This window comes from Leguminivora glycinivorella, chromosome 9, assembly GCF_023078275.1.
Source record: "Leguminivora glycinivorella isolate SPB_JAAS2020 chromosome 9, LegGlyc_1.1, whole genome shotgun sequence".
In the NCBI taxonomy this organism is placed as follows: Eukaryota; Metazoa; Arthropoda; class Insecta; order Lepidoptera; family Tortricidae; genus Leguminivora; species Leguminivora glycinivorella.
This window is the reverse complement of record NC_062979.1, coordinates 14,068-39,526: the sequence shown is the minus strand read 5'-3', so window position 1 is coordinate 39,526 and position 25,459 is coordinate 14,068. Positions and strand designations below refer to the sequence as shown.

Sequence of the window (25,459 nt, the reverse complement as noted above, 5' to 3'; positions counted from 1 at the left end):
CGGGGGTGTTCACAGGCCATTACGGGGTCAAAGGAATTTTGGCCAAGATGGGACACGCCGACAACACTGATTGTCGCATGTGTGGCGAAGAGGAAGAGACCGTCAGACATTTAATGTGTGAATGTCACGCCCTCGCCAGACAAAGAATGAAGAACTTTGGAGCAGGCTACCTGGCACCGAAGGACTTCAGAGAGCTACCCATGAGCCTCATCATCCGATACGTGGAGATGGTCGAGAAGCTCCTGAATAGCTGAAGGATCTTAGGATCGTAGGGGGTAATTGCACAAAAGATCCCGATGGGTCGAAGTGTATCCGTAAGGGCCCCCGCAGATTTAAGATAAGATAAGATAAGATGGGGGAAGGGAAACACTGATCGGTAACTCTGAATTCATAGACTGTAGTTGGGTCATTTGGTGGTCGGTAAGGTACTACCTAGGATTTAGTTCCGAAACAAAAACAAAAATAGCGCTAGCTCTAAGGAGTGTGCGTCCTTGACAAAAACAAAAAATCAGTTGTCGTGCTACAAGACCACGAGTTGGACGAGTATTATTTGTGTAGTGATTTGGGTAGCAAAAAGTCATGTCCGAAGACTTTTGATATCTGTAAATATTACTTTGTATGTTTAATGTTCATGTCTGGTATTTGAATTTGAGAAAACTATGCTGTAAATATGAAAATTCAACGTGATTCATAACACAACCTACAAATGACATACCGGGGTAACGGGAACTACCATAGCCGGGATAAGTGGAACATATGTTTCCTTTTCCCGATTTCAGGGGTCATGAACATTTTCAGAGACACATATTCTATAAGTACAGAAATTTTGTATTGATCCAAGCTTCAGTATTTTAAATACGAATAATTACTAATAATTAATAGTCGTTTTTTAATTTGCAATACTGAAATTTGAATTTTCGAAAAAAACTTGTAAAAAAATCTTTAAAAACAATTATAATTTTTAGTTAACCACCCCTGTCTCAAGCCCATATGTTCCCCTTACCCCGAATTTCAATTTATGTAAATATTTTCTATTTTAAACTATATGTCAAAGAACCAAAGTCTCCATTTGATTGGTGATGTTTTTTTTTAATTTACATTGCCGGTATAATCCACACTAGCAGCAATACTTTAAGATTTTAGCGAAGTGTTTCCCTTACCCCAAAACTCGGGAAAGGGAAACGGCAGGACCAGCCTAAACATTTTATAAATTTCCAGCTACATGCAATAAAGCTAGTTTAAAAATTAATTTCGCCCTAGAAAGCAGACTTAAAGAAGCATACTTTATGTCGGTCAAGATGAATATACGACATTAAATAAAGTGATTAGAGCTCGATGTAAAATATAAAAAATGAAGTATGTTTCCCTTACCCCACCTGACCTTAATTCGTTTTGGTTTAAAGTTTTGATGATTTATAAACGCAATATCGATTTAACCGCCCTATTGGTGTCGTTTAATTCGTTGTTACATATTTGAAATTGCAGGATATTTCGCTTAATGAGAACTAAGTATCGAGAGGTTTTGTTATATCATAATATCTTATGTGTGTAATCTTGGCTAGTACTAATGAATTATTAAGGCTCCCCACAGACAGTCTTAAAAATTCATAATCTTAAAAAAAACTTGTATGCAATCTGACAGTTCAGATCTGTCAGTGTCTTGTCAGTGTCAGTTTGAACTGTCAGATTGCATACAAGTTTTTTTTAAGATTATGAATTTTTAAGACTGTCTGTGGGGAGCCTATTAGTTACAATGTCAATTTTGCCATATATGCTGATTTTTTTGACATTTATTAAAAAAAGTTGATTGCAGAACAAAACTAAATTGTTAGACGGATTAGTCCTAATCATTGTGGAGGAAAATATTGTTGTTAATTTATTTACAATAGCACTATTTACTCAAATATATGGAATATTATTTTATTCCAGTATTCACTTTACCTCTAACAATTTGCATTAAAGAATCAAGCGACAAAATATGTGTCATAGTACGCTACGGCGAAATAAATTAACCTCATCGCAGTATTAGTTCAATAAAGAATCAAGCGGAAAATCGTTAATAATTTCGAAACTTGAATAGGTATGGTGTTATTTTTTTTATCAATTTAAATTATGAACACTTTTATAGGTTTAATGTCAAAATTAACTTTTTTGCTTTATAAATGAACTTACAACAACTGATTCAAATTTCAAATCTTTCTAGCTCATTTTCTCGATTTCAACTAACTGTCGCTTGATCGCTTATTCCATAACACTGTCCAAGTGTCGGTCAGCAATGGGCTAGAACGTCAGTCCAAGATAAATGGCAACGGTTGGACAGCCTAGCCGGTGCAAAGGTTATTTAAAAATAAAACGACGAAGAAGAGACGAAACCGACTTCTATCCTTGCTGAGGCCTCTATCGTTGCCAACGTATCTTGGCTCCACTTTTAGTGCGTTTTCACATTATCCGATCCGATATCGGATGTCGGACCGATATCCCATACATTACAGACGCCATCTTGGATTTTTTCTATTGAAATCCTTCCGACATCCGATATCGGATCGGATAATGTGAAAACGGCCTTACACTCACAACAGAGGTTGCCCTCGCGCCGACAGAGCTCGACCTAGTAAACCTCTACAAGACGCAGCCGGCGGGAGCCTGCGGGCTGCGGCGCCCACGCCCACGACACGCCACTTGGCAGCCAAGCTGAACGCGCAGCATCACCGATAGATACATTCCACTAAACATCATCGAGACCTGGCTGAGAGGTGGCTTCTGCTCTGCCACATAGGTTCCACAGCGGAGGCGCCTGCTTGATTTGTCCAACATTAGTGTTGTGTCATACGATAGGTACTTAATGTGACAAATTCCTGTAATCAATTTCAGAGGTGTGAAGAGAAGTGCTATTTTGCACGTAGGTATATGTGAAAAGGTCGCTGAATCTCGCCGGCTGCGGTTAAACGCCAACACAATATTAGGCCTACAGCACAACATCGATTTGAGGCACACTCCAGCTGCACAGTACTTCCACTAGGTACTTATATTTAGCGTTAAATAATGTTCAGCCTAATGTTTTACAATTGTTGTCCACGTAGGTATACCACTACTCGTGTATAAAATGCCAAGTAGACTAGAGAGAAGTAAGGCGGGTCACACGTTCAGTCACATTTATTATGTTTATACGAGAGTTGCGAGTTGCGGCGGACGAGTCGCCTCGCCCCAGAACAAGCCACAAACAATCACGAAAGCGACAGCAAGCGCTAAGCAAAAACCCTTGTATTTATTTTTTAAATATGATGACATCTTAATACAAACATTAAGGTTATAAGATGATAGGTACCTGTCACCATACTCGGATCGTACCTATTAGCTGTTAGATAAATACTCATTTTAAACTTATTATCCGGTCAAACTGTATTCTTTGAAAACAAATTAAATCCAAATAAAAAAGAAATGCGGTTCGATACCTTAGCTTAGGGTAAGGTGCTTTGCGCACACTAGCGTACTGGGACCTAATTTTATGCTAAAAAAATAAAACCGCCTTCAAAAAAAGCGTGTTACAAAACACGGAGAAACTAAAAAGCCAAAAATAATAAACCTTCGAATTCAGATTTCTTATCGGATTGCAATAATCTAAACATCCAAATTATAAACAAATCAATTATTTTTGTAGTCGGTACCAGACCTGTTCGTCGCCTTGCTATTTCCTGTTTGCCCCACCCAACCATACGCAGGCTGGCCCCGACTCCAAAAATAATTGATTTGTTTATAATTTGGATGTTTAGATTATTGCAATCCGATAAGAAATCTGAATTCGAAGGTTTATTATTTTTGGCTTTTTAGTTTCTCCGTGTTTTGTAACACGCTTTTTTTGAAGGCGGTTTTATTTTTTGTTAAAAAGTTAATTTATTTGTTGATTTTTAGTGGTTCCTAGTGATATTATATGTATCAGTCCGAATATATGTCCAGTAGTGAAAGAATTATCCTTTAACTCCTAACCGTTGAGGAGTTGACCTTCCATCATCAGCTCAGCCACATAAAATTATTACCATCAGGCGTAAATACTGGTGTACCTTTGAAAAATATACTAAGAACATTACATGTGCCTATAACATTTGAAGAATTCCCTCGATTTCTCCAAGATCCCATCATCAGACCCCGACTTAGTGCCAATGGGACCATCTCGGGGTTATACCCGTTCGATCAAAAAAAAAAATTTGAAAATCGGTCCACGATCCTCGGAGATATCGAGTAACATACATACAAAAAAAAAATAAAAAAAAAAATAAAAAAAAAAACATTCAGTCGAATTGAGAACCTCCTCCTTTTTTGAAGTCGGTTAAAAAGAGGTGTTGCGGCGGGGCGGCGGTAGGGGACGCTAGTGTGCGCGAAGCACCACACTCTACGATACCATATTACTAATACTTGCATTCAAGTTTAGCTGGATTCAATTTGTTTTTATGTCCCATACATTCGAAGTATTCGAACACAACTTGACCGAGCTATTACAGTGTTTCTGAAATTAGTCAGAAACAACCCAGAGCTACTCATAGTTTAAGTTCACGAGATCTCCAGACTGTACAAATATATGATTGATCAAAAGTTATACTTATCTTGTATGAAATCTACTCATTGCCGTCACGCGTGGAAGATTCGCGAGTCAGAATAGGTTAGAAGGTTAACATTCCAATACGTCATTTGGCACATACATATAATACGCATAGAAATAACATCGCGACATGCCTCCGAAAGGAAGCGCGTTTGTTCGAGTACCTAAGTGATTCGAAATCTATATTATAACGTTGTTGGCAACTTATTCTGGAACAAACGAGCGCGCGGCTCCGCTCGCGGACACGTCGCGGCGCTCGCCAGGAATCTTAGCAATAAATTAATTTACAATTACAAATGTACAGCTTAACCTAACATTATACACACTTACATTAATGGCACTATTCAAGTTAGCTCTCCTTGCATTAAGTAGTATTGAGTCATCTTTCCCGAGCTCTCCGGGAGTTCCGGGACACGCCGCGGCGAGGCGCTGCGGTCGCGCTACACTACGAGTATGTCAGGCAGCCCGGAAACTAGCTATATCTATATTTTCAGTCCATTTGTTATAGTTACATCTACGACATGTCCTATTATAATAAACCGATAAAATAAAATAGGACGTTATAAGATTACGTATTAGAACAATTAATACATTGCGGCGGTCATAAGATCATATTTACTTATTATACATTTAGAGAGTCCTCAGTCAAAATAGAGCGAAACAATCATGAAAAACGATATGAGTTTGACCGCCAAAGACGTCAACCGACGAGCGGCTACCGTCCGATAAGTAGCTTCGTGCTCGCCCCCAAGGTTCACGAGGACAGCGTACTAATAATTAGCGGGGGCGGCTGCGCGGGGGCGGCGGCGATCAGACGAGCGTGCCCTTGAGGGTGGCGGTGCGCGCCGCGGAGTCGGGGTCGCTGAGCGAGTCGCTGTCGGGGCGCAGCGTGACGTCGCTGTGCGCCGTGAGGTCGAGCGCGTCGCTCGCTGCGGGAGCGAGGTCGCGGCGCGCCGTGATGGCGGTGTACAGCTCGTCCAGGTCGCTGGCGCACGACGCGGGGCTGTGGCGGCCGGCCTCCGCGCATGCGCCCGCAGCCGGCGCCAGGTTCACGTAGCGCTCGTCCGCGTGCGACACGTCCTCGGCGCTGAAGCTCAGCTCGGGGGGGCACATGGAGGCGGGCGAGGGCGCGTACAGCCCGTGGCTGCGGATGCTCACCTCGGACACCTGGTAGTTGGGGCAGTAGATGTCGCTCTCGGTCTCGCCGTGCGAGCTGGCGTTGGTGCTGCCGGCGTCGACGTGCGGCAGCAGGCGGTCCGCCTCGCCGCCGGAGAGCGGAGCGCGCTGCTCGCGGCGGCAGTCGACGTAGAGGCCGAAGGAGTCGGTGTCGGTGGTCTCGGCGGCGGCGCTGGGCTCGGCCGGCTCGGTGGGCTCGGTGGGCTCGGTGTCGAGCGTGTGCGAGGAGGCCGAGTGCGGCGGCGGCTCGCTGGCGGACGAGTACTCGAGGCTGCACTGCTGCGAGACGGTGCGCGTGTCGGCCGCCACCACGTGGTGCGTGTGCGTGGGCACGCGCGTCTCGGGCACGTTGGTGTAGATGTTGACGACCTTGTCGGCGGCGGCGGTGGTCCACGACTTGCTCTTGTAGTCGGCGTCCGCGTCGAGCAGGTTGGGGTTGTTGGTGCGCCGGCCGGCGGCGGCGGGCTCCACGTGGATGTTGGTGTTGTTGACCTTGGCGCCGGAGCCGATGATGCCGGCGACGCCGTACGCCTCGCGGGCGGGCAGCGGCAGGGAGGCGTGCGAGTCGGCGTCCAGGTCCCGCCGAGAGGGCAGCTCGAGGCAGTTGCGCTTCATGTTCTGGCGCTGCTTCTTGAAGAACTTCTTGGCGACGTTCATCTGGTTGGGGTTGTAGAAGGCCTCGACGCCGCCGCCGCCGCCGGCGCCGGCGTCGGGGCACGTGAGCACGGAGCCGTCGGAGCGGTACTGCTGGCGGTGCAGCACCACCAGGTTGATGTTGGGCGACTTGCCGTTCGTGTTCTTGTGGTCCCGCCGCAGGCTCTGGCCGTGGCCGTTCAGCTCCGCGGCCGCCTTGTATATGGCGCTGTTGTTGGTTTTGGAGTTGGTTCTGTTGGAGCTCCTGCTGCCGGAGCGGGAGCGGTCTTGGGGCGCGGTGGGGGGCGCGGGAGGGCGCGCCGAGTCGAAGACGCTGCGGTTGCGGCAGCAGCGCTTGGAGCGGCGCAGGTAGCAGCGCATGAGCGCCCACTGCGCGCGCACGTCGCTGCGCGCGATGCCGTAGAAGAAGAGCGTGAAGGTGCCGAGCACGGTGGCGCAGACGGCGTACAGGATGCTGCAGATGTCCTCCTGGTAGGGCAGGTAGGCGGGCAGCGGGCGGTACACGGCCACGGCGCCGGAGCCCCACGCGGCCAGGTGCAGCGCCACCACGATCACCTGCGCGCGCAGCTGCACGAGCGGCGCGCGCTCCGCGTCCTCCGCCTCCGAGTCGGCGCCGGACCGGAGGCTGCGCAGCTCGGCGGCGCGGCACTCCGGGGCGCGCCCTCCCACAGCTCCAGGTCCACGTGCTCGGTGGCCTGCGTGCCCTCGGACAGCTGCGCGTGCAGCGGGTCGCGCAGCGAGCAGCGCACCAGCAGGAACAGCGCGGCCAGGAACAGCAGCAGGAGGGCGCCGGGCGCGAGCAGCGCGGTCAGCGCCGCCGCCGAGCTGAGGAAGCACTGCGCGTAGCCGGCGTACTCCTTGAGGTTGACGGCGCCGGAGATGGCGCACACGATGAGCGCGATGCCCCAGCCGCACAGGTAGAGGCCGAGCACGGGGCGCGCGGGGGAGGGGGAGGGCGAGGGCTCGGGCTCGGGTTCAGACTCGACAGGCTCCGGAGGAGGCCGCTCGCGCCGCGTGACGCCCTTGTACATGAGGTGCGCGGAGACGCACATCCACAGCGGGCAGCAGAGCGAGAGGTAGTGCAGCAGCAGGCCGAGCGCGCGGCACAGGCGCGCGTCCTCGGTCTGGTAGATGCCGAGCGTGTAGAAGAGGCAGAGCGCGGCCTGCGCGAGCCACGTGTTGAGCAGCGCGTGCTTGGCGCGGCGCGGCATGGCGAGCGCGGGGAAGGCGGCCGCGTACGTGGTGGCGGCGGTCATCAGGCAGCCCGCGAGCACCAGCGAGCCCACGTACACGGCGGGGTGCGACACCTTGAACCGCGCGCCGTGCGTGCGCCCGCCGTAGTACCCGCGCTCGGCGCGCGCCAGCAGCGCCACCACGCCCGGCGCCGGCAGCGACACCACCCACGTGCAGCCCGACACGTGCAGCTTGCGGCACTCTGCGGGACACGACGCCGCGCTTATTCATACGCTCCCACCGAAGCGTCGATCCATACATGACCATACAACAATAACTAAGGAAAGAGTGACATGTGGCGTCAAATAGCGTAACCGTACCATTACTCGACACTAGGTGTCAACAGTGTCGCGTCTGCCACAAAATTAATATTAAAACAGTTTACAACTTACATTACAAGCAGAAGGAATTGAATAAAGAATACTGATTAATACTATTGTAATATTAGCTACAAATTGTTGATCATTAGACTTATCGTCCGTCGCGACATCTATTGACAAGTAGCAGTACTGATAATTTACGCTATTTGACGCGTGATTGGCGCTAGATGTCACTACAAATAACTCGCATTTACTGATGTATGGAGTTACAACTCTCCCCTTACTCATTCCTCTATGATAGATAACACAACTCCAAATAATTAGTGTGATGTTACTGACCGAGCGTTCAAATCGCCTCGAAAAAGTATACGGTACAGCGGGGCAAATCTCGACTGGGGGGCAATTGTAACTAATCCATTTTTTCCCTTATTACACTATGATGTTGAGTTCTACATGTATCCACTGAACACGCCTACCATATATGTATAACCGGTGAACACTCTTTTCAATAATGCGAACATTGTAAAACATGGAAAAAATGGACCAGTTACATTTGCCCCCCAGTCGAGATTTGCGCCGCTGTACCTTATATGAAAGTTTGCTGACAAACACCGACGTTTGTGTCAGTAAAATTCACATATTGGAATGGTGTTTATGAAAGATTAAACCAAAAATGTTTTTAAACGAGTTAATATTAATTTATAATCATTATAATCAAACAAACAAAATCCGACTACTGGTTTTAGTTCTGCACTACAGCGCCCCCTAGGGTGTAGTCTCCGCAAACACAGTAACTAAACACATGCAAAAAGAATGATGAAGAGCTATATCAATAATAAAAAGCAAAATTAAACATTTTGATAAACCCACGACGGAGACCTCATTTTTTTTTTTTTGCGTATATCAAATCAACATTTATTTAGTAAGTAAAAATCTTATGACCTCATTTAAAAAGGATAAAATAATTTAAAAACCCTCGACTTGAAGAAATTGTGAAACTAGAGTTAATCATCAAGTAACTATGAACTTAATAAAAATTCCAATAACATATGTCGGGGGCTGCCATTGAATGAACTTTGCGGTTTTTTAGTAACGTGAATAATTTATCTGCACGACTGTTTAATTGAAATACAGGATAGCTCTCGTCACATCACAGGTACAGACAACAGATCAGCTCCAAGTCCTCATAACATCTCATAGACAATTAGACATCCAATATACATATCTATGCAAAGTTTCTGCTCAATTAGAATTCGGGAAGTGGGTCAAACTTAGCTCTAAAGTTATTGTAGAAACCGGTTATTTTATCGCAGACTGTATTTTTTTCCACGGGCAACTAATACTCATCGAGACGTTTCTAACAACCCCAAAGTAAATTTGCGCTATCTTATCACAGAGTACTCTGAAGCACCTCCCGTCTCCATCATCAGATCAGCTTCAAGTCACCATACTAGTGCATTGTCATCGGATTTACATATGTCATGTATGCAAAGTTTCAGCTGAGTCGGAAGATTGCATAAACAAATGTTTATTGCAGCGCCTCCAAGTGAGTTACCACCATAAAACCTATCTAAGAACATACACCAATCAGTCAAAAACCCATTACCGTAAACCGCATCAAGATCGGTTTCGTAGTTTCGGAAATAATTGGTAACATTGGTTGCATTAAACAAATGTTTATTGCAGCGCCCCCTAGTGAGTTATCACCGTAACATCTATCTAATAACATGCCTCAATGAACCACAAACCCATTACTGAAAACCGAATTAAAATCGGTCCTGTAGTTTAGGAGATAATCGGTAACATTCGTTTGCACAAAGTCAAACAAACACGCACAATCTCTCACCCTAAACGGGCATTTTCGCGAAAAACATTTAAAACCGTTTTTTTTTTAAATAGGGCAATTCAATGTTTTTCCTACTCAGAATCACGAGCCCTTTCGATTCTAGTAGGTAAAAAAGCGTCCCAAATTTAATATTTCCACTTCGTTACCATTTTCAAACACTTTGTACAGCGGTTACAAAGTAGAAATAGAAAGTATGCAAAATAATAGAAAATTTGGGGACCATTTTTTTGTCTCTTATTTTTTGTTCTAGATCGAAAGGGCTCGTAATTCTGAGTAGGAAAAACAAAATTTTTTGTGATAGTTCTCGCGAAAATGCCCAAACGCATAAATATACCTTCTCCGTGCCGTCGTGGGTAAAAAGGGATGCCGACATATAGAGCATCGTTCGAGTTCGTCGGTTGACTCGTAGCGTAGGTAAGGTATAAGATTGCGGTGGAGTCTCGTCTCGGTGTACTGACCGGTGGAGTTGTGCTGCCAGCGCTTGGTGGCGGGGTCCCAGACGGCGCAGCGCGCGGCCGCGCCGCAGCCCGCCGCGCGCAGCGTGAAGATCACCGGCTCCAGCAGCGCGCGCTCCAGCGTGCCGTTGTCTGCGGGGGGAGAGGGCGCTCGTTAGTGTCCGCGTGTGTGTGTGTGCTGGAGGGAGCAGGAACAGATATACTGACTGAGCTGCACCGACACGACGGGCGAGGTGATCTCCATGTTCATGTCCTCGCGCTTGGTGCTGCGGCCGTAGTAGTCCTTGGCGCGGTGCTCGGCGCTGGGCTCGTCGGCCGGCAGCAGCGGGAACAGCGCCGCGTCCGCGAACACGCCCACCACCAGCGACGCTCCGCCCCCGCCGCGAGACAGAGACAGCTGCAGCGACGCCGGGATCTGACCACAACGACCACACGTTACACACGACCGCCGTTCACCTCATGTCAGGAACATATATTCTAGCCTTTTTTTTTGTCTGAAAGCTGAGTTATGTTGTTATAAACAAATTTCAGGATTGACCATTGAACTTGGCATCCATCTAGATATCACTTATTTTTTCGTTGAAGTGAACAACACCAAGGCATATATCATATTATTGAACTTGGCTCTCATTTCACATTTATATTTTTGATGCGATATCATTACTTTTTGTAGGTATTTTAAGGCTACGGGAACGCTTATTAATATTCACTAAGTTTAAATACTCGAAAATCCACTACTAGCGCCATCTAGTAACGTTATTCCATAATTTTGCATCTTCAAACACAGAAGTCTATATCACAACATGGAGGTTACTGGCGCCATCCTGTGACGGGTGGACAAACTAACAGTTTATCAAATTTTACCTTGGAGTTGCATAATTAACTTCAATAAAATTCTAGACGCCTTGTCTTGACAACACTTGTTCCACAAGGTTTTAGAATTTTAATGCTACGAGAACGCTTATTAATCTTCACCAAGTTACCTGTAAATCCAGGACTACTAGCGCTATCTAGAGAGCCCCGATTGAACTAAACTCGTTTTTACTGAATAGGTACATCGCTTTTCGCTACAAAATGAATAAAATTTACCAGTTTCTGATTGATTCTACTTTCTAGGTCAACTGAAACTGGGTTTTTTAACTACATGTTTACATTTTTATATTTCATAGATTACATGATTAAAATTCCGAATTTACAGGAAACGTATACCATCATTTTACATAATCAAACACACAGTCTATATCACAGCATGGAGGTTACTAGCGCCATCCTGTGACGGGTGGACAAACTAGCAGTTCATCAAATTTTACCTTGGAGTTGCATATTGACTTCATTAAATTAAAATTCTAGACATCTGACAACACTTGTTGCACAAAAATTTAGAGTTTTAAGGCTACGGGAACGCGTATTAATATTCACTAAGTTTACTGAAAAGATCTAGGACTACTAGCGCCATCTAGTAAGCCCCGGTTGAACTAAACATGTTTTTACTGAACATATCACTCTTCGAAAATGATTAAAATTTACCAATTTCTGTGTATTCGCCTAATTATCTATCTTCATGCCAAAATTGAACTTTCTAGGTCATTTGGAACTGGGTTAGAGTTTATGTTTGTAGGTATATGATAAAAATGACGATTTTGGGCGTTATTATTTGTGCCGTTTGTATATCCGAGGTCTTATATAGAGAGAGTACGTCGTAGACGTCGCATCGGACCGATAGATGGCGCCATCGTTCGTTGTAAGTCGCTCCGGCGTCACACCGCCGCGATGTTGGTAGTCCCGTTTTCCCCACCTGCAACATAAGGCTCCTACGCGCCCCGGCCCGCCACCAGCCACCCTCATTGTTTCGTCGAACGCCGAAGTGACCGGTTGTCGCGTATTCCGTTCGAACATTTTTACAGCATGGTGTCTCGAAATTAATCTTTTAGTTTCTATTTCCTTGTTACTCCTGGTCAAACCAGAGTTATTCGTGTTTTTATTTAAAAAGTGGCTTATAACGTTTCGGAATTATGAAATTTTTCAATTTCAATTTTCACCGTCAATTCTTTCTTCCCTTTTAATTTACGCTCGTTCTTCTTGAATAATGAGATATATTATGCCTCGCTAGCGATCATTATTCGTCTTTCGGGGTTCTCACGATAGAAATGAACGAGCGGTGCTTTATGATTCTACCCACTTTTTTGTAAGAAAGTTCCATGCTGCAAAAATCGTTACCGTTAATCAGTTTTCTTTTTAAACTATTCGCATTTCCGAGACTAAAGTAGGAAGTGTTATCCGCGTATTAAAAGTTTCGCGCGAGAATATAAGCGGTAACGTGCTCCGGGGACCACGTGCTTCGCGACCGCGTGCTGCGCGACCTGCGGGCTGCGGCGGCGGCGGCGGCGGCGGAGGGCGCGGTGGAGGAATACCGCGCTCCAAGGAGGTTTGAATTTCTCCGACGAATGGGTGAGCAGATTCATATTATTTTAGAAAGAACATGTTCGGTTTCCGATTCGGTGCGGAGGCCCCAAACCACGTGTCGGCGCCGGAACTTACTGTAGCGCTGCGATAGCGCCACTGACCGCGGCAGTGTTGTCCGCCGCGTCGGCGCCGCCGAAGTTGCGTAGAAGTTGCCTCCTCGTTAACGATGGCCATCTCTGCGGTGCCGCCGAACAACGTTGTGGCCGCCACATAGGCGTCGCGTGCGACGCTGTAAGTATGTCTGCTGCTGCCCCGACGCGAGCGCCGCGCCGTTAGTGATCTGTCGTCAATATGCAGGCTACCAGCGCGGCCACCTTCTGCCCCCGCCTACAATGGTGATGCAGAGCGTGCGTCTGCCTTGACAACGCCGCGAGCCTGCTGAAGCTGTCCACCAATATCGCTGGCCGCCACGCTTATGCTGGCGCCTCGATGGTGATGCAGAGCGTGCGTCTGCCTTGACAACGCCGCGAGCCTGCTGAAGCTGTCCACCAATATCGCTGGCCGCCACGCTTATGCTGGCGCCTCGATGGTGATGCAGAGCGTTCGTCTGCCGTGACAACGCCGCGATCCTGCTGACTGTCCACCAGTATCGCTGGCCGCCACGGTTATGCTGGCGCCTCGATGGTAATGCAGAGCGTGCGTCAGCCCTGACAACGCCGCGATCCTGCTGTAGCTGTCCACCAGTATCGCTGGCCGCCACGCTTATGCTGGCGCCTCGATGGTGATGCAGCGAGCTCATCTGCCGTGACAACGCCGCGATCCTGCTGAAGCTGTCCACCAGTATCGCTGGCCGCCACGCTTATGCTGGCGCCTCGATGGTGATGCAGCGCGCTCATCTGCCGTGAAAACGCCGCGACCCTGCTGAAGCTGTCCACCAGTATCGCTGGCCGCCACGCTTATGCTGGCGCCTCGATGGTGATGCAGAGCGTTCGTCTGCCGTGACAAGCCTCAGTGGTGATGCGGAGCGTAATACTGTTAACCGCTGCACAGGCGTCGCAATCCTTCTGCTGCGTCTGCCGTGACATCGCCGCAAGCTACTTGAAGTTTTCCACCGGTGTCGTCGGCCGACACGCTGATGCTGGCGCCTTGATGTCGCCTCGATCGCACGAGGTAAGATTGCAGACGCGGCGACCTTCATCGCGCCACCGAGCGCAATACTGCGGCTGCCGCGAAGGCGTCGCTAATTTTCCTGCCGCGTCTGCCGTGACGACGCCGCGAACTCTGTTGATGCTGTTCACCGATGTAGCTGACTGTCATGCTGGCGCCGGTGCCTCCCGCGCTGACGGCGGCGACCTCGAGAGGGCCACCGAGCACGATACTGCGTGACGCGACAGGGGCATCGAAGACGCCTTTCGAGCTGACGACGGCCGTCTCAATCTCACCGCCGAACGTAACATCGTCTGCTGCAGTGACAAGCTGGTAAGATTGCTGATGTGGTCCCTTGGTACTGCTAGCCGCCACGCTGATAACGCCCGTCGCGCCTAAGATGTCACGCTCACCGCGAGCACTGTCTTCCCCTACAATGGTGCCACGACCATATCCGGGCTCCGTCTGCTACGGTATCGTTGCAGACTCTGTTGCTGACCAGGCTGATACTGCCCTCCAATGTGACGCCGGGCGCCGCTATCAGCTGACATCCCGTACACTATGGTATCCACTCTTCTCTTTCCAGTTCTCGTGAAGTACTTCGACAGTATTTACACTCTATTTTGACCAATGACTCCTCCGTCGCCGAAGTGAGAACAGATAAATTCTAAAGATGCTACGTCCTAACGTGGCTTGGCCACCCATAGTTGAACGAGGTAAGACGTCAATAACCGGACGAGGAGCCGCACTGCTGCGAGGGTGTCCTGACGATGTTCGCGAGCTATCTAATCGGAGAGGCGCCTCGCGAGACGACCCTGTGATTCCTGTACGTCGCTCATTGTGTAGGTCAAAGACATCGTAAAGGTTTGCGGAATTAAAAAAAAAAAAAAAACTCTTTCAGAATGTCCAGATCTGAATTCGAGCCAGCGTGCTGCATCCTGAGCGTGCGTCTGTTTACCGGGCGGACACCAAAACCGATCGGTAATCTGGCCGCGGGGGTTCCAAGTACACGACGATTTCCCGGAGGCTTGTGGCGCCCCCTGTCCATTCGAGAGATTAACTTATTCGCCGAGCCTCTAATAAACAAATTGGGAAAAATAAACCCGCTTCGCCTTAGTGAACTTGAGATTCCAGCTCAAAGCGAAAGGGGCCAGGAACTCAGGAGGACTTCAGTAGTTATCATCTGGCTCGACTATACTGAATTAATATAGAGCTTGATTCGATCGTAGAACCTGATTTCATCAATTTCACAACTTTCGTAGTCTACAGAGGGAGGTTGGTTTCCAGCATTACCTCGTACAGCTGCCGATAGCTGTAGGCCAATCGCTCCTGTTTTGCTTGCATTTGCAGCCCGATAAGACCTTAAATAATCGGAATATTGTACAAAGTAAAGCTCTTCCGATGGAAAATAATCTTCAACAGGCGGTGGCGCTGGCGACTGAAGTGACATGCAGCCGGATTAAGGTTCGCATAGCACTATATGCTATGCACAGTTCGGTTGTATGTTATGTTATGCTGTACGATGGCAGGACTACATCTCTTCGGTTACGAGTAACTACGACAGTAACTGCTGACTCCAACAGACTGTCGTACGAGGTCAGTATGCACCCCCTGGGAGCCAAGTAAGTGACCTTCGGTGACCTCGCCTTCTTCTGCTTCGCCCGTCATCGTACCTCTTCGTCTGCGAGAGCCCTGCATTACGCCGTACAACGGTACGTATTAAGCCTCCGCCACACATAAAGCGCATTCCGCTTCGCTAACGCTACGCTATTAGCGCGCTGAATGCGCGCGCATTCCGCTCGCGTCCCGCGCGCGTTGCGCTCGCAATCCGCGCTCGTTAGTTCCCGCTAGTGCCCACTGGGCGCAACGCCAGCGTTTGTGCGGTGCACCGCCATTATTGCGCTCCGCCTACGCTCTCAAAGCGCGCATGTGTGGCGGTGTTTTAATTCACCCCTTGACCTGCTACCACGACGTGTTCAGCAACCACCAGCGATGCGACACGGACGTCACCTCTCAGTCTACACTGTCGACCTTCATTGCACGAAGTAGAAATCCGTCGCATCGGGTTTTGGATTAGGTAATGGATTACCCTAAGAGTCAATGACTGACTTGAAGAAATTGACTGATACCTCCGTCCAGTGTAGTAGCAATCGACAGCGCTCGTACTTTTCATCTTCTAGGCTAGTTTTACCGAGCGATCAGTATCCTCAAATGCCCTCACTAAAAAGAGTTCAGAGTTCAGGAGTCTCGCTTGTAACCGCGCTCGCTTGACGCGAAATAGTCTGATCGAAAATACCAGTATCGTAACAAATAGCCCTCGGGCGCGTGAGTGATGACCTTTTTCTGTGTTTGATATGGACGTAAGACGTTGGACTTTAAATAGTCATATCAAAGCTAATATTGATTTAGATAATTTTTACGAAGGGTTGACAAAAGCAGTATCAATTACGTTACCCTGCTACAGTACAGATAGTTACACTACTTTTACAGTTAATTTCCACACTTTGTGTCTGAAATTGGGTTTATAATAACCTGATAAAATAACGTGTCTGTTAATAATAAAAGTGTATCTAAGGTTTTTGTATCTTGTTCAAGTCAGCCTCGCCTACAATGTATAATAATGTCATTTCTCTAACTATTCGCTGACTAAAGCTAACACTTTCGCTACCAAGAACCCGACTGTCGGGTACACCGCTCGTAGAAGCGTAGCCGATTACATGGGTTTCCCCGTATGTAGCGAAAATGTCGTAGCGCCGCGTAGAGCCCGGTTTCGAAAGTGCTAAACGTCATCACGAAAATCTCTTTAGGCGTTTCTGGCACCGAGATATTCGCGGATCGAAGGCGATTTCGACTGATACATCTGTCAAATCGGTTCAACAACCGATTCACTTATTCTTCTATGCTATGCCAATAGGGCTACCAAAGGCTTGCGCGCCAGCTGACTCGCCACCAGGAGATAATAAACAGGTCTCTATATAAGACCTCGGATATACAAACGGCACAAATAATATAAAAATTTTACCTTCCAATAAAATTGTTATTATTTTGCCTGGTATATCCGAGGTCTGAGTGATGCCTTCCTGGTAGGCTTAATATACCGTCGGCACTTCTCCTCAACAATGAGGGTGGCTGGTGGCGGGCCGGGGCGCGTAGGAGCCTTATGTTGCAGGTGGGGAAAACGGGACTACCAACATCGCGGCGGTGTGACGCCGGAGCGACTTACAACGAACGATGGCGCCATCTATCGGTCCGATGCGACGTCTACGACGTACTCTCTCTATATAAGACCTCGGATATACCAGGCAAAATAATAACAATTTTATTGGAAGGTAAAATTTTTATATTATTATTATCTAAACAACTGTTGAGATGTGTTAATGAAATTTGGAGCAAACATGTATCTCGCAAGTCTCAATATATGAGCCAAATTTGATATGTTTATGTTTATTTATATACATAAACATGTCAAATTTGGCTGATGATGATGATTAGATGTCCTACCTAAACCTAAATATCTGAACATCCAAATTATAAACTAATCAATTATTTTTGTAGTCTGTATGTACCAGCCCTGTTCCTCGCCTTGCTATTGCCTGTTTGCCCCACCCAACCTTACGCAAGCAGGCCCGACTCCAAAAATAATTGATTAGTTTATAATTTGGATGTTTAGATATTTAGGTTTAGGTAAGACATCTAATAATCATATTATTTTTTTGCTTTTTAGTTTCTCTGTGTTGTCTGACGCGCTTATTTTTTGAAGGCGGTTAAATAAAAAAAAAAGTTTATTTATTTGTTGATTTTTAGTGGTTCCTACTGATATTACAAGTAGCAGTCTGAATATGCGTACAGTAGTGAAAGAATCATCTTATAACTCCTAACCATTGAGGAGTTGACCTTCCATCATCAGCTCAGCCACATAAAACCATTACCATCAGGCGTAAATACTGGTGTAGCTTTGAAAAATACACTAAAAACATTACATGTGCCTATGACATTTGAAGAGTTCCCTCGATTTCTCCAAGGTCCCATCATCAGACCCCGACTTATTGCCAACGGGACCATCATTTAAAAAAAAAACATTCAGTTGAATTGAGAACCTCCTTCTTTTTGAAGTCGGTTAAAAATTGTTATTGAGTTATGAGGGGGTCAAAAGTGGCTCCAAATGGTTCGTGTAATAATACACACGGTGCTGCTCGCCAGTTTTTTTACTTGAACTTGGCCTGACACGCTGCCGCGTGTCTAGATTGTCGTTCCTACCACCGATTCATTAATCAGACGGGTGCTAAGCGCGCCACGGAATTTGATCATAGAATATCAATACAACTTTAGTATAGTATGAATTTTTTGAAACGAACGTTTCTAAACAAAGGTATTGTTCCTTTTGTGTTGAGCGGGAGCTTCTGTATTTGCACGCGCTAAGACAACAAGAAGCAACTGTATCCTGATAATTGTAAGGTTCAAATCTGTACAGCAGCAAATTTGAGATAGATTATTTTGGAAATGCGAAGCGATAGACCACACCGCTATAGGTGCGAAAATACAGCGCTTCTAATACTTTGATACTTGATGGTGTAAGTATAGTACATATAGTTATAATAATCATCGGTAATATGTCAGTCTGTATAATAAAAATAACACGTTTAAACAGCGAAACTGCCAGATTAAAAGGTTGATAAGCACCTGGCACCTTAAGGTGTCATCGCAAAGTGACAATAAACACTGATAAGGTTTTTCAATCTGACCGTCATTGTTATGTTTTGTTATAAATACGGTTTACGGTTTGTTTAGTTATTTATGTTATTTTATATATCAAGACTTGTACCTAATATTTATGTAATTACTATTTATATATTGCTATATACAATTGGTGATTGTTAACAAAATCATTAATAAAAAATAACAGTGATAATATACGTGTTTCATTACTTACAGCACCACCACCAAGTATCAAAGTATTAGAAGCGCTGTATTTTCGCACCTATAGCGGTGTGGTCTATCGCTTCACATTTCCAAAATAATCTATCTCAAATTTGCTGCTGTACAGATTTGAACCTTACAATTATGAGGATACAGTCGCTTCTTGTTGTCTTAGCGCGTGCAAATACAGAAGCTCCCGCTCAACACAAAAGGAACAATACCTTTGTTTAGAAACGTTCGTTTCAAAAAATTCATACTATACGTAATACTAATCTGATATCAATACAACTTTAGAGTCCACTATCGAATGGCTTGACAGAAATAACCTTCATATTAACCTGGCCAAAACATACATAATGAATTTTAAACAGAGATGTAAAAATCTATTGGTTCCAGTAGCAAAATTTAACAACTACATAATCTCAGAAACGGACCATACAAAATTTCTCGGTTTAACATTAGACAATAATCTTTCCTGGAAACTTCAAACCGAAAATGTCTGCAAAAAGTTGAGCCAATATACGTACACTTTGTTTATGCTGCGTAAAATAGTGAATCAATCAACAGCTTTGACAGCTTATCATGCATACGTTTCCTCAACGCTCAGATATGGCGTTATTTTTTGGGGAAACTCTACTAATCGTGAACTCGTATTTCGAGCACAGAAAAGGTGTTTACGATCTTTGTGCGGACTACAATATTTAGAACCATGTAAACCCTTCTTTACTGATTTGAAAATTCTTACATTTCCTTGCCTATACATATTCGAAATCGCTTTATTTGTTAAAAGTAATCCACACCTCTTCAAATATTTCTCTAGTGAGAGACGATGTGATAAAGTGATAGGTATGCCATCAAAGACCAAATTACTTTCAAAAAGTATTATAGGAATGGCACCAAAAATTTTCAACAAATTACCAAAGACAATTCGAGGTAAAGAGGGTCTGAATGAATTTAAACAAGCTTTGAAAATGTACCTGATAGAAAAAGCCTACTATTCGATCAATGAATTTATTAATGAATGTAATGAATGATTGCACAATCTTATGTCTCTATTGTTATTATTATTTTATTTTCAATTTAAATACTGTTATTGCTTGACATGATTATATAAAGTTACTTTTGATATTTCCAATTTGTTTATTAGTCAGTTTAGTTTAATTTTATGCATGTAAATGTGTTTAGCATAAGTATTTTTTATATCGTACGCCGAAAGGCACACCATGGTCGGACTTATAATGTAAACTGACACCTATTGTAATGTTACATACATTACCCATGATGACGAAATAAATGAATTGAATTGAATTGAATAGAATGCAGTTAACAAGGTAGTCGTGTGGGGTTAAGTAGAGTAGAGTAGAGTAGACATGTAATGTAAACAAAGAGTAGACCTGCACGCTGGCGTGGATGAGCGCGTCGTGGAAGGTGAGCATGCGCGCCACCGTGCGGTTGGTGGTGGTGCAGTGCAGGCGCGGCGCGGTCTGTGCCGCCTGTGTGTCACCCTCGGCGCCCGCGCTGTACCACGCGCACGTGGCGCCGCCGAACCCCGCGCGCACCGGGAAGCTCTCCACCGCCAGGTTGCTCTGCGCACACGGAACATGTCGTTACATACATAACACGAGACTAGTAGGTACGGCTCTCGGACGAAGCAGACACGCACCTTCTGCTTGTTGTTGTGCCTGGAGGCGAGCTGCTCGGCGGCGCGCACGAGCCGCGTGCAGGCGCCGTGCTGCGCCTCGGCCGCCGCCATCACCGCCGCCGGCACGCTCATCACCGCGCTGATCACGTCCAGCAGCGCCGAACCTGACACAGACATCTCGTTCAATCATTAATACATCACATGACGCGACGGGCACGCGGCGCGGGCGCGGGCGCGGGCGACTCACCTAGGTCGGGCTCGTCGTCGACGTAGCGCATGTAGTTGTCGACGGCCTGCGCCACGAACATGACGTCGTCGGGGTCGGCCACCAGCGCCAGCGGGTAGGTGTTCTCGCGCAGCAGCGCCGCCAGCCGCGCCGACGCGTTCAGCGCCGCGTACTGCACCAGCGACACGTCCAGCAGCGCGAACTGCTGCAGCAGCTTGGTGACGTTGCTCGTGTAGGCGCAGCTCGCCGTGTCCGCGCGCGCCCACGCGCCGTCCGCGCCGCACGCGCGCCGCGCCACGCCCGCGCCGGCGCCGTCGCGGCACGGCACCTCGGCCGTGCGGTTCACCGGCAGCTGCGGCCACGAGTACAGCCCCTTGTTGTCGCGGGTGGTGCCCGTCGGGCAGTAGCGCGTGGCGTCGGACAGCACGGTGAGCGTGAGGGTGCGGTTGTGGCGGCCGCGGGCCTCGTCCGCGTACTCGCAGGTCCAGGCGCCGGCGTGGTGCGCGGTCACGTTGGGCAGGTGCGCGGCGGTCTCGGCGGCGCCCTCCTCGAGCACGTCGGCGCTGGTCACGTTCACGTCGCAGGTGTCGAGCGAGGCGTGGTGCCAGCGCAGCTCGTACTTGTGCAGCGCGGAGGCGAAGGGCGCGCTGCAGACGAGCGTGAGCGCGTCGCCCTCGAACACGAGCTGGTCGCGCGCGGGGCGTGTCACGAGCACGGAGGGTGGCTCGCCGGCGCCGGGCTCGCAGGCGGCGAGGTCGAGGAAGATGCGCAGCTTGCGCAGCGCGCGGCCGGCCAGCGGCGCGGGCGCGGCGCAGCGCGGGGAGCCCTGCAGGCGCGCGCCGGACGAGCGCGCCCACGCGCCCACCCACACCAGCGCGCAGTCGCACACCAGCCGGTTCTCCGTGATGTCCCTGCCGGTGCCGACAATCCACGATCACCGAACGATCTAAATACTCGACTGCTATATGTCAATTCTGAGTTAGAATCTGTTCGAAAAGAGAAGAGTCGTGGAAAAGTATTGTATGACTCTATATTCGACTTCATTCACTAAAAAACGACTGCAAAATATTCATTAATTTGGATGACTTAACACTTAAACAATTATTATTATGGAGATAAATAACAAAAAGGAATAGTTACAGCTGCTTCAAGGCGACGAGGTGGTGGAAGGTGCCGGGCGCGAGCGCGGTGAGCAGGTTGTGGCCGAGGGAGAGGCGCTCCAGGTTCACCAGCCCCTTGAACACCTCGCGGCTCACAGCGCTGATCTGGTTGTGCGACAGGTCCAGCCGCGTCAGCGCCGTGATGTTGTAGAACGCATCCGTCTCGATCAGGCTGATCTGGTTGTGCGACAGGTCTCTGTGCGACACACATCATATTCTTATCAAATCATCTGGATGCTTCATCAATACATGTACATGTTATTATTCACATACAGTGCTGGTCAGACATTTCAGTTTACTCCTTGTTTTCAGTACAATTGGCTGCTTTAGAGCAATAAGTATTTTGCAGGTCAGGCGCCAAAATTTGTTTCAGAAACAATTTCCACACATATGACCTAGCATTTACCATCACACTTACATTGCTTACTAGATTATAAATTATAATGAAAGAGCAATTTCTACAGGTGAGGAGTTGTGTCTGACTAGTAAAACAAATCTCTGGAAACAATAGCATATCAGTTGGAAACATATTTCCACCGCCCAAATGAAGATATTTTAACTGCACAAAAGTACTCAATTGTATCAAAATCAAATGATGAACATAAAACTTTTGACTGGTGCTGTAAGAATACTACTATATACTTGTAATTTACTTGCCACATGTAAAGATATGGGTCAATATGGGCATGCTGATGTGGGCTCGGTGCTCGGCCACTGCAGCTACATCAGGTCACCTATGAAGGCAAGCCAGCCATCTCTGGCAAAGGCTATTAGCAGACAGAAAGGCAATGAACTTACAGTTTCTGCAGGTTGGGCAGGTGCAGGTCTCGCGACAGCGTGCTGATGGCGTTGCCCGACATGTTCCTGCAACAACACAACATCGTGTTGTGAGTAAAGTTGCTACCCCACGCCACTTTTTGCTCACATGATGTGAGTTTATTTATAATACATACTATTGTAAAATACAAATCTTTCACAGAAAGTCTGCTACACAATGGTCTCAAATTCATAATATTCAAAATCACAACTAAGATAAAATAGCAATGATGTCAGGTGCAGCATAATATACATATTCTAGTTTAAAGTTAAAAATGTGAACAGCCAGCTAGATCTAACACCCCAGTAAAGTCAGCTCTGAGGAAACTGTAAGGGAACTTTTACAAACAAACTAGGACAAATTGGAAAACCTGGATGAATTCCTTTAAACTTGATTTTTGGGTCTGAATATTCTGCTGATCGGATCCATCCGTCCACTTTAATTTTGTTTTTCACACCCGTCTAGTAGTGTTCCCACATGAAAGCATGATAATAGTTGGTTTTGTCTTTTTGGTAAACGGTGTGGTGACTTACAAGCTGACGACGGAGCCAGTGACGTCGGCGAAGTCGACCTCCTTGAGCTCGGAGATGAGCGCGGGCGGGCCGCCGCAGCGCAGCACGGCGTCGGCGGCGGCGGCAGCGGCGGGCCCGGCGCCGGCACCGGCACCGGCACCGACACCGACACCGACACCGACACCGACACCGACACCGACACCGGCCCCGGCCCCGGACGCCTCGCCGTCGGCGCGCGCCCCGCGGCACGAGCACAGCGACGGGCAGCCCGCCGCGCAGCCCCACCACATCGCCAGCACTACCACCACACACCTCATCGCGCCTATTTCTGTTAAACCACCCATTAATCTCGTGGCACTAAGCCAACGACGACCGACGATCACATTTTAACAAATACTCGGATGGCGATCGTCGAGTTTCACCGTTTCTCTCGAGCGCGACTGGCGAATTTTATTAAATACTTGTTACGGTTACAATTGAGAGATAGTTTTTGTCATGATGCAGTGTTTTGTTCAGGAATGTAGATAAATAAACAATAGATTCAAGTATTTTCTCGACATTACGACTATGTTTGGTTTGACTGTCTCGACTGACTGATGATTGGAGCCGATAATGTACTGCTACAGTAACGCACGACCCTATCTTAATGAACAGCAATAGTAAGGTACGACCTGTCAATGTGCTATCTTACGATTTCGTTTTTAGGGTTCCGTAGTCAACTAGGAACCCTTATAGTTTCGCCATGTCTGTCTGTCCGTCCGTCCGTCCGTCCGCGGATAATCTCAGTAACCGTAAGCACTAGAAAGCTGAAATTTGGTACCAATATGTATATCAATCACGCCAACAAAGTGCAAAAATAAAAAATGGAAAAAAATGTTTTATTAGGGTACCCCCCCTACATGTAAAGTGGGGGCTGATATTTTTTTTTCATTCCAACCCCAACGTGTGATATATTGTTGGATAGGTATTTAAAAATGAATAAGGGTTTACTAAGATCGTTTTTTGATTATATTAATATTTTCGGAAATAATCGCTCCTAAAGGAAAAAACCCTAAAAAAGTGCGTCCCCCCCCCTCTAACTTTTGAACCATATGTTTAAAAAATATGAAAAAAATCACAAAAGTAGAACTTTATAAAGACTTTCTAGGAAAATTGTTTTGAACTTGATAGGTTCAGTAGTTTTTGAGAAAAATACGGAAAACTACGGAACCCTACACTGAGCGTGGCCCGACACGCTCTTGGCCGGTTTTCTAATTTGGTTCTAATCTATAATTTTGTTTCGGTTTTTTAAAACCATAGAATTATAATTCTATTACAAATTTTATCAAATAAGAAATCATTATTTTCAGTAATCTATGTTTTGACCCTACTGTAAAGCCTGGTGTCCACTAGGCTAGCCGAGCCGAGTCGATTGTCATTAAATCGCCTTCTACATTTCTTATGAGAACTCGATTCGACGCGGTTTAATGAGGAGGCACACTGACATTTTATCCCGCCAGGCGGCGCCTGTGCAAGTGTCTAGGCATGTCTCTGTCATTCATATGTGAGAGAGAGAAAAAACATATCATCTTCTCGCTCTCAAATATGGACTAATAGGGTGGCTCCATCTGTCATAACCTTGCGTGTGCCTCCTCATTCCGCTTAAAGCCTGGCGTCCAAGTGGACGCTTTAGGCGCACATAATCTTAACAAGTTTAGATATAGTTATTATCTTATTATAACCGGCGGTTAACAGCTAACTAATTTTTATTGCTTATTATTCTGCACCATTTTTTTAAATTAACTATAGTTTAATGCTATTTACTATAGTAAATGGTTTGTAGCGCCATCTAGCATTTCTGTTGGATACTTTCGCCTTTCTACTTGACACCAGAGAACACTCGTGCAGGCTTATAATAATTTTTTTTTCATCACACTGAGATCACACTTGCTCGTAAACGGTGTTATTACATGCCTGCACACTGATACGTAATGAGCTATTTTACCGCCCTAGGGCAGTAAAGTGAATTCCTGGGTGGGGCCTTCCACGACCTGTCAAAAAATACAAGATGGTGGACGAATGTTCGAAATGTTAGCGAAGGTATTTCAATATATTTAGTTTAAAATTTGGTTATTACTTCGCGAGTATGATGAAATGAAAAGCATTGTGTGCACATATATTATCACGGGCGGCTGAAGGATTACAAACTCGAATTATTAAAGCCCTCCTCCGCCTCCGCCTATAATTAAATTTTGTCACAGGTTTACATATGTGTGCCAAATTTCAAGTTAATCGGTTCAGTAGTTTCGAAGAAATTTGGCTGTGACGACGGACAGACAGCCACACGAGTGATCCTATTCCGTTTTCACATTATCCGAT

At 46.8% G+C, this 25,459-nt stretch overlaps 1 protein-coding gene across 1 annotated transcript; it reads right to left on the bottom strand.

The window, feature by feature from the left end:
• Positions 1-4,331: 4,331 nt before the first annotated feature.
• LOC125229308 (adhesion G protein-coupled receptor A3) lies at positions 4,332-23,676 on the bottom strand. Its single transcript, XM_048134114.1, is given in 10 exon segments — positions 4,332-7,084; positions 7,087-7,859; positions 10,282-10,410; positions 10,486-10,693; positions 20,139-20,330; positions 20,408-20,550; positions 20,634-21,523; positions 21,753-21,968; positions 22,571-22,636; positions 23,123-23,676. Coding segments are annotated over 10 exon segments (4,620 nt in total). The 5' UTR covers positions 23,446-23,676; the 3' UTR covers positions 4,332-5,404.
• Between the last annotated feature and the right edge of the window lie 1,783 nt (positions 23,677-25,459).